The sequence below is a fragment of the Nuphar pumila genome, chromosome 3 (genome assembly GCF_984573655.1).
Source record: "Nuphar pumila chromosome 3, dmNupPumi1.hap1.1, whole genome shotgun sequence".
Classification (NCBI taxonomy): domain Eukaryota; kingdom Viridiplantae; phylum Streptophyta; class Magnoliopsida; order Nymphaeales; family Nymphaeaceae; genus Nuphar; species Nuphar pumila.
In genome coordinates, this window is record NC_143251.1 from 107,567,426 (window position 1) to 107,577,522 (window position 10,097).

A 10,097-nucleotide genomic window follows, 5' to 3' on the forward strand; every position below is an offset into this window, starting at 1 on the left:
TCCTCTCGTGTTTTGAAACTTAAAAAGCTCGTGTCACACATCGAATTGTACGCGTGTCTTGTGATATGGCAACAACAACGACATGGCCCTGGAGAGTGGTCAAGGAATGGAATGAAAAAAAGTGGGGAGAGGGGAAAGGTAGGAGAGTCATCCTGGGGACAGGTGCAAAAGCACAGCTTGTGAATAAAAACACTGGGTTGTCAAAAATCATGTGGGGTAGGAGGGAGTGGGTCTATTTAAATCCACAACTTGTGTGACCAACACTAGAGGGGAGAAGGGCATGAAGGGGGATAGGAACAACTGCCACAACATTTACAACACAACGCCAACCCAACCCAACCCTTGAGGAGTTTGTTTTGGGGCAACACCACCCAAACTTGGCCTGTGCGAACCCTTTTTTAGCCGTTTGGCTCCCCTATTGTTTTTTGTAATTCTTAAGAGAGAAACGGCTGGAATTGTCTGTTAACGTTAGAGAGAGAAAGAGAAATTAAAGAGATTTAGAGAGAGGGAGAGGGCCGAGGGAATCGGGGGAGGGGGGATTGTGGGATTTCTGCAATTCCAAGACCCGATTTCTGTGAGACGCCTTCGATCTCCCTCCGCCGATTTCTGGTTGTCTGAAGGGTCTGTGAATGGTCGAGTCCAGTCAATCGACCCATCTTGTCTAGAGAGAGAGAGAGAGGTGTAGATAGTGGTTTAGGGGATCACCATCCGAGCCCTTTCTCATCTTTTCTGATTTGGTTTTTGAGTGTTTTGGGGTTGGGGGGATTTTGGGATGGGGTGCATGATGCCGGAGGGTGGGTATTACTCCTCCAAGAAGACGGATGATATCTGCGAGGACGTTTGCGGAGAGGTAGGTTTTTGTGGCCCTTTCTCGACTTTCTTCCTCTTCTTCTTCTGTTTTTAATGTGTGTTTTTGTTGGCATTCTTAATGGGTTCACCTTGGTCTTGTAAATTCTTGTTGGAGGTTTTTTTTATAGTGATGCTTGTGATGAAAGTCTAGTCTAATCCTTTTGTTCTTCCCTTTTCTGTTTCTTTCCTTTTGTTTCTGTTTTTGGAAGAGGGCTGGCTGTGGGTGAGGTTTTGAAAATAGTGTGGTATTGGGTAGTCTTCCTTTAGGGCGGCAATGTTTTCTTTGTTTGGTTTTGTTATTGTACAAGGAGGTTGTTGGGATGTTCTTGGATCCTCCATCCTTTACAGGGGCGTATTATCTTAGGGATCTTCCAAAAAAAAGCCTAAATAAAAAAAAAGAATATATGCTTTTCCTTTTTTGGAGGTTCTTGTTATTTGCTTTGGATGTGAAGACGGGCATAATGAGCAGTTCTTGCTTTTTTTTTATAAATTAGAATTTTTGAAAAATATTTCACTTTTAGAATATCCGAATCATTGGTTTGATATATGCTTGCAGTTATTAGGAAATCTGGAATTAATTTTAGAAGGCTTGTGTGTGTGTGTGTGTGTATGTGTATTGGACATTGTAACTTGGTACCTTAGAATTCCCTTTTTAGGTTTCAGAATGCAAACTAGTTTTATTGATATTTTGATTGCTTTTACAGACATAAGTGAGTAGGTTGATGGATAAGAGTATGAGACTTTCAAAAGTTAGCATTCTAGGTTATTAGGAAGATGACTACTGTTTGTTGGTCAAGCTTTTTGTTCAGCATCTGACATTATGTTCTGATTTTAATTGGCAGGAGGCGTCACTAGCAGCCAAGAGTTTGTCAAGGTTGAAATGTATTTTCAGAGGATTGGATTTGAAAACATTTCTCGTTCTGTTTGTTGGTGTTCCCCTATTTGTACTTGTCATTTACTTGCATGGGCAGAAGATCACATATTTCCTACGGCCTATATGGGAATCTCCGCCGAAACCATTTAACACTATCCCTCATTATTATTATGAGAATTCATCCATGGAGCACCTCTGCAAGCTTCATGGATGGGGGATCCGTGAGGCACCGAGGCGTGTTTTTGATGCAGTGCTTTTCAGCAATGAAGTGGACATGCTTACCATCAGATGGAAGGAGCTATATCCTTATATATCGCACTTTGTTCTCCTTGAATCAAATTCTACCTTCACAGGAATACCCAAGGCTTTGGTGTTCCAAAACAATCGAGATCAGTTCAAATTTGTAGAACCCAGACTGACTTATGGAACCATTGGTGGAAGATTCCGAAGGGGAGAAAATCCTTTTGTTGAAGAAGCATATCAACGAGTTGCACTGGATCATCTTCTCAGGATTGCAGGTATAATGGATGATGATCTTCTGATAATGTCTGATGTTGATGAGATCCCAAGTAGACACACAATTAATCTTCTAAGATGGTGTGATGAAATTCCCCCTGTCCTGCACCTCCAGCTTCGGAATTATTTATACTCTTTTGAGTTCCTAGTTGATTATAATAGCTGGCGTGCCTCAGTACATAGGTACAAAGCTGGTAAGACAAGGTATGCACACTATCGCCAGACGGATTATCTGTTGGTGGATTCAGGATGGCATTGTAGCTTTTGTTTCCGTCGTATCAGTGAGTTTATATTTAAAATGAAAGCATACAGTCATGTCGATCGAGTTAGATTCTCGCACTACTTAAACCCTTCAAGAATCCAGGATGTCATCTGCAAAGGAGCGGACTTATTTGACATGCTGCCAGAGGAATACACATTCAAGGAAATTATTGGGAAGCTGGGACCTATACCAAGTATGTATTCAGCAGTTCATCTTCCATATTATGTCATAGAGAATGCAGACAAGTACAAGTTTCTTTTGCCTGGTAATTGCTTACGAGAGAGTGGCTAGTGTTCCAAATGGGATATCAGAGGTTTCAGCTTTACTTTTCAGCATTGCTTGTTGCTTGTGCAAGAGGGTTTGTACAAAAGATTCTTGAATCTAATGCTGGAATGTTGACCCAAGTGAACTTAGATGATTCTTTGAAGAGAAGTTCATGAAGGCGGATGATTTCAATTGGACTCGTAAAAGTGAAAATTTTCTATTGGCTGAACACTTGTATTTGCCTACTTTGTAGAATACCACTTGTAAGGAGGACGTTGGATGACAGCCATTTTATTCGAGGTTGCAGCTCTTCTTGGCATGATATGATACCTTGATCAAGATGAATGTGAGAGTGATAAGAGCATGTCTTGTGCTCAGTTTTTGTTTTATCATAGGCAAATTATATATCTGTTGTTACAGCACCTCTTGGCTCCTTGTCTTTTGGGTTTTGTATTTACCTTTTAATTACCTCCAACTCTCAGTTGTGATTTCTTTTATTGTTTATATCTATTCATGAAAAAAAGTTGGAAAATCAGCATTTTTCAGTGAACGTGCAGTGCAATAACTTGTTTTCATCTTTCTTAGCTGTTCATTATTCAGGATTCATGTCTGCTTTGATGTTTTAATGGTCTTGTTCTTTTGTGCAGCCTTTTGCAGGAGGTCTCCTGATCTGATGTTCATTGTATATCTTCTTTGTCATAATTCAATCAGAGTTGTAGACTGAAGAATTGTTTAAAGATTTTGCATTACCACTTGCAAAGATTTAAGTAATTAGCCAACTTTTTTCCGTTCTTCCGTTTTGGAAGGAGGGCAAGTGTGTGTGTGTGTGTAAAGATGAAACCTTTTATAATCATTTTGATTCTGTGTTTTGTATGTAGAATTTGTCTTCGAGTTTATAAGACTGTTGTGAACTACTACTTTTCCTAGTTAGTGGGGCCTATATTTTGAGTCTATGTTAAGTTGCTATGGTCACTTAGCTCTGGGAGTATCTGCACAACTTTTTGCTTTGTCAAGGTTCTTATGATACTGGCCTGATTCTATCTATGTATCGATTTTCAAACTTTTCTAAAAGAGGGGATTCAAATCTATAGTTATTCATTTTCAAATTCTATAGATTTGCCTCAAGGTCTATATTTAAGATCCCAAGTATGTCCTTGTGGACTTTTTAAGTCCTAGAAGTCACTTGTCGTAATACAACTTTTGTCTGGGCACTATTTGGACGGGCATGCAGAATCTAGGCATAGAGTTGGATGATGTCCATCGAATGTTGTTACACGCATGATCTCCTGAGTTTCCTCCAGATTGTCATGCAGAATGAAATGTTCACTTCATAGTCTCTGGGTTATCTTTAAGATCAAGTGTTCATATTATACTTGGTAACTATGACTATTATTTTGACAGACTTCTGTTAGGGTTTTATTATAGGAGGTGTTGTGAAAGGGAGATATGGAATTGAGAAATGATACGGGAAGTGGAAGCATGAAACTAAGGCTTGCAAGAAATGACTAGAAAATGTTTAAAAAGTGAATGAGGAAGGTTTTTATATTTTAGAAATAAAAATAATTATAATTGTTCTACTATAAATAGTACTAGTACAATTGCCTAACTAAACTCTTAGCTCACATGAAATAAATCTTTATAATCATAGTATAGACTTAGTTTCTTATGTGTCTGCTAGATATAAAGATGGCTTGATTGTCTTAAATACAAGCAAAAATGACTCGTTAATATTAATAATAGCCAAGTAGTCAATAAGCCACTTTTATAGAAATAAATTTTGAACACTTCTACCTTGTCTGAATATTTTAAATGAATTAACTAAAATAACTTTTATTTTAACGCAAAATATCCTTTTGATGTAAAAAAATGAAAAATGGGTGTCCATTTATATTCTAGCTCCCAATTCACTTAAGTGACTAAATGTAGTTCTCTTCTATATGAATCGCAATTTCGTAGTCATGTGATTTGTTAATGAAAGTAGACTGCATGTGTCAAAATCTCATGTACTTGGAAGCGTCCTTCCTGTAACCATGATCTGAACTCTGAACATTCTATTATCACTCACTAGATAAGCGTCCAAAGGCCCCTATGCTCAACCTAATTGATCCCAATCTTGGTGCTTAGGCCAGTTACCACCTAACCCTCTCCAAGCCCTACCTTAATGATTAGCTTGTTCTGTGTGCCTCTGAAGCATATGATGAACCAGAAATTTGGAATGATTGTTGTGATTAACTGAGAAGATTCTTGATCCTGTTACATTTCTTTTTGCTTGCTTCTACAGCATTGCAATCTGATTTCTGGTTTAGTCTCTATCCAGGCCCCAACATGGAATTGGAAATACACCCAAGGATTATACCTCTTTACAGTGTGAAGGTTTGTGTCACACTATAACTCCCTACTTTTATGTTTGAAAATCTTGAGAGTAAGGGAAGAATGGTTGTGGCTCCTTGTCGAGAGGACCTCAAAATGGCCCATGTTTTGATATCTAGTTCAATCAATTCAAAACAGACTCCATTTATTCTTTTTGCATTGGTGTGCATATTTATTACATATTACAAATTATTATTTAGTTTGAAGTGAACAATAATTTTGTAGTATATAGAACAATTAAGTAGTTTGAATGTACAAAAATGACTATAACAGTGTTTCTGTATTTGTATTTACAGCTTATTTTGTTATTCTAGTGAATGATGGAGAAGTCTTTTTCGATAATAGAATGATGCATAACTAATGTACCGTGAATTTTTATAATCTTAGTATGTAAAATAACAAACTGATTTTTTGTTTGTGGAATGGGTAATTTACATATAGGTACCTAATGTACGGTGAATTTATGTTGAGCTGCCTCAGTTTCCAAATATTTAGGATAAAGCTCAGACGACATCTTGTTTTTTTTTCTTTGAAATTACTTGTTTACCCTTTATTGTAGTTAAAAAATGAGAAGCTACCAAAGTGACCTTCAACAATTTAAAAAAAGAAAAGGGTTAAAAATGTCATTTAAAGAAGGTGATATGAAAAGTAACCCAGGCAGTCATTTGAGCAAATTTTTTGAAAACATAGGTGTTTATCTTAAATATTTGAAAACTGTGGTTGGCTATAGGCGCCTATATGCAAATTACCCTTGTGGAATTGAAAACACCTCCCAAGGAGAGTGATATTGTTCTTTTTTATTTACTTTTGACTGAATTACATAATTTTACAGAATATATGCTTCACAAATGAGAGGAGAATCTATGTACTTGTCAGGAAGCTCGTTCCTCATTTGTTTGTGGAATGTTGGTAGGAATGATGTTTGGATTTCACGAAATCAGCTTCCAGCTCTCACGAAAGAGAGGGCAGAGCAAATAACGAATCTTAGATTGTTCACTGGAATCAGATTCTTTTATGCACAATTCAGAGAACAAATGCTAGGGCATGATAAGCACATATTACTAATGAAGCCATTTTAAACTGATCCACCTCTAGCTTAACAAAGTAATTGCTTTTAACCAACGGACACTGAGTGCATCTTTTTGAACTAGTGTCAGTTCATGTCTCCTTGTTTAACCAGTGAGTGCTTTTAACCAACGGACAGTGACGCTGAGGTGTCATCACACATTTGCAAACGTTCTCTCTACATGTGCATATGCGATTTTAGTAAAAAGGGGTTCACACATTTTTAAGACCTTTGCAACTCATAGTTGTGAATGTCTTACTGTATTTTCGAATGTCAGACAAAGGGCTTCCTACCTCGTATCAAAAGTGTCATTAAAGGTTAAAAAAGTCTTTAGTGGCACTTCAAAAGCATTATCAAAGCCTTTAGTGACACTTCAAAAGCACGAAGGGTCTCATTATTATTTGCAAAAATGCCGCTAAAGCCTTTAGAGATGCTTTAGAAGCACAAAGGGCCTCCTGCGTAGTATTTAAAAAGTTTTACTAAAGCTTTTAGTGATGCTTAAAAAATACCACCAAAGGCCCTTCACCTTTTATCCCACGAGTCTACTAACATCTCGCCAAGTGAGTGGTATTAGGTTACAACTCTCTCTCTCTCTCTCTCTCTCTCTCTCTCTCTCTATATATATATATATATATATATATATATATATATATATATATATATATATATATATATATATATATATATATATATATATATATATATATATAAACTGAAATATGTTTACCAACCAAATATGTTTGCAATCGAGATTTTCATAGTGTTTTTGCAAATCTAACCTTTCATATTCATTCAGCGTGATCCATTTGCTAGGAACTGACTGTTGGATCATCCTAATTGTATCAAGAAATACAATTTCTTATGCTTGAATATTTATAAAAATTTTAAGCCATTGATTTTTAACCCTTAAAATATCCTTCTTATACATATCCCAGACTCTTTCTATAAAACCAAGTGTCCGGATCAAATTCGTATGGTGAAATTTAAAAAAAAAATAAAAAACTATGAAAATATTGGTTCAGGAAACATATTTGGTTGTTTAACATATTTTAGTTACCCATGTATATATACACAGACGGAAAATGATTGTACTTTTTTTGTTGGGAATGTCTTCAAAATGTGCAAACCTCTTTTTACTAAATACTCTCACATTTGCAAATGTCTTCACATATATGCGAACTTTCATAAAAAAGATGACACAGGCAAGAGAACATTCTCAAATACAGGACGGCATTAGCATATTTGAGAAAAAATTCACATATTTGTATATTTGAAAGAAGTTTGCATATCTGAAAAAAATTTGCTTGTACCAAAGGTAAAAAAGTCTTTTTAAAACAAAAAATCTGAAAATTTGGATATCAGGCTGATTTCAAAAATTGTTCAGCATTTCAAAAAACACGTCATTTTTGCTACACAATAAGGTTATTTTTTCAAAATATATATGGTAGGAGTGCTAGTTTTAGATGAAAGAAGCATGCAATCATAAAAAAAAAAATACTATTTGGATGTGAATTTAAGTAAAAACCATGAAAAAGAAGAATCCCACTTTTGAAATCCCTTAAAATTAAGAATATGGTATACGCTCCTAAGTGTCACATTGAGAAGTCAAAAAATACTGATTATGTGGTTCGGTTGTACTTGCTTGCAAATGATTGCACGATTATTGGCATTGGGCTTTGAAAACCTCTTTTGACCCTCATCTTTCACGCATTCTCATGCCACGAGCTGTTTCTCATAAAAAAAAAAAAAAGGAAGAAAACAATCTTGTTATGTTATTGATCCCTTTCCCCACAATTGTACCTTTATCCTTTGCTCAAGGCACCAAGCAATTGCTGCCTGTTATGTTTTTCTACTTGGCACCAATTTTTCAACCCATCAAAAGGGTTGCTCCATTGTTGAGAGCAGATAAAGTGATCTTTAAGGAAGTTGATTTAACATCTTCACCGTCCATTGATGGGACCTCATGGTCTTTGTGCATATTGTAGATGGTGAGGATGCCAAATCACTTTCCTAAAAACCACCTTATCCGCTCTCCCATTGTTTGCTCTTTCACTGCCCTTTGCTTTGGTTACTTTTAGTCTCTTTGATTCTTTTGGTCTGCCACAAACCCCCCTACTCTCCTCATACCCAATTTCTCTGCACTATGGTGGCCAATAAAATAAGCATGAAATGGCACATTCACCCAGAAAAAAAAATGTGACCCTGACTCATCTTTTTTTGGTTTTTTTTTGCCTAATTCACAGAAAGTTGCCAAAAATATCTGCTATTAACAATGCCACCCAACATTTGGATTATTACATGTAACCACCTGCTTTATCCCAATACTTTCCAAACACCTGCTTGAGGGCTGAGGTATAAAATGGCACATGAAAAATTGCCAAACATATCAGCTAATTACAGAAAGCCACCCAACATCTGGGTCATCACATTTAACTACCCTACTTTACTCGAACACATTTCAAATACCCGCCTGAGTAGGGGTGTCAACCGGCCTGGTTTATCAGGATCCGATCTGAACTAAACCCTATAGGGTCTGGGTACGGTGATAAATAAGAAGACCCAGGTCCGGACCAGAAGGTTTGATCAATACATGGACCTGGGTATAGTTTGTGAAATTTTACACCTGACCCGAGTTTCGATTAAGATCCGTGATCTTTCAATGTAAAAATGATAAAAAAATATGATTTTATCGGTTATGGTTCATGTAGTTCTTATCATGTCTGGGTATGGTTTTTATTGTAGTAAACCCGATTAAACCCTGGTTGAGACCCGATACCATACCCAAAAATGTGGTCCAAGTCTGGTTCCACCTAGGTCCGAACCAAACCTAACCCGTTGACATCCCTAAGCCTGAGGTATAAAATGACATTTTTATCTTTTTTATTGAGCAACTAATCTTATGTTGAGATATTTTGTTAAACAATTTGACAATGAGGTACTTTGGTCATTTTTTTTTTTTACTAAACAAAGGTCAATTAACTGAATTTAGGACCAAGCATGTCTTTGAGGCATAACTTATGAAATTAGGGAGGCAACCTAGGGTTTTATGCTGCTAGAGGAGCGACCACAGATCTCTCTCGATATTGGCTAATTGGACTCGGATTTGGATGGAAAATAGTTAATACCGAAGCTGAAAAAATACATGTGGGTCATGAAATCCCAAAACGAATCTGATTACCAATCAAATTCAGTTTTCTTAACCAAATCCGATTAATCGGATTTGAAAATGGTTTAGATTTCGGATATATATCCAATCCAGTCCCTTCAAAGCCTCTGTTAGGGCTGTCAAGGTGTTGGAGACCTACACCACAACTGAATGAGTCAAAAAACAGGTCCAACTTTAATGTGCAAGCATCAAGTCCAGATCCAGGTCTGACCGGAGCTCACTTAGGCACAATCAGACTTGGCCCAATTGCAAATAAGGCTCTCTTTGGGAGTCGGTGTTGGGAACAGCTACAGGGGATTCACAAAATCCCAATCATCTCGTCACTTGGCTGGAATGGGCGGCAGCCCAGGCACAGTAAAGATGAAACTACCCTTGCATGGATTTTATTAAAATTTCAAATGGGTCTTTAGGACCTAGGAAGACATGGATGGAGGTGATAGGAAAGGATACGAATGCTTTGAACCTCACCGAGGACATGGCATTGGATAGAAATGATTGGAGGAGAAGGACTCATGTGGAAGACCCAAAATGATTTTCTTTTTTGGTTCATATCGCCGACCCCAATTGTTTTGGGATGAAGGCGTAGTTGTTGTTGTTGTTCAAATGGGTCTTTAGGACCCAAACCTAACCTCCTCCAATCCAAAGTACCATATAAATGCCACACAAATAAATGAGAAAATACCAACCATGTCCCTCGCTAAGTTGAGAGACAACTTTGGTTTGGATGACC

The 10,097-nt window shown here is 37.0% G+C and overlaps 1 protein-coding gene across 2 annotated transcripts; it reads left to right on the forward strand.

The window, feature by feature from the left end:
- The first annotated feature begins 284 nt into the window (after positions 1–284).
- On the forward strand, positions 285–3,490 carry LOC149843229 (uncharacterized). Of its 2 annotated transcripts, XM_089999663.1 has the most exons (3): positions 563–850; positions 1,692–2,694; positions 3,413–3,490. In XM_089999663.1, exons 1-3 carry the CDS (start codon positions 773–775, stop codon positions 3,487–3,489), a joined length of 1,158 nt encoding a protein of 385 aa, XP_089855789.1. In that variant the 5' UTR covers positions 563–772; the 3' UTR covers position 3,490. The 2 variants fall into 2 exon arrangements, with proteins under 2 accessions (XP_089855788.1, XP_089855789.1); XM_089999662.1 differs by having other exon boundaries at positions 285–850; positions 1,692–3,485.
- Positions 3,491–10,097: the final 6,607 nt, after the last annotated feature.

Excerpts from the sequence above, each read along its gene's own strand:
- LOC149843229 (XM_089999662.1), top strand. The coding sequence starts at position 773 with ATGGGGTGCATGATGCCGGAGGGTGGGTATTACTCCTCCAAGAAGACG. Across the intron at positions 851-1,691 it reads GCGAGGACGTTTGCGGAGAG|GAGGCGTCACTAGCAGCCAA; the intron begins GTAGGTTTTTGT and ends TTTAATTGGCAG.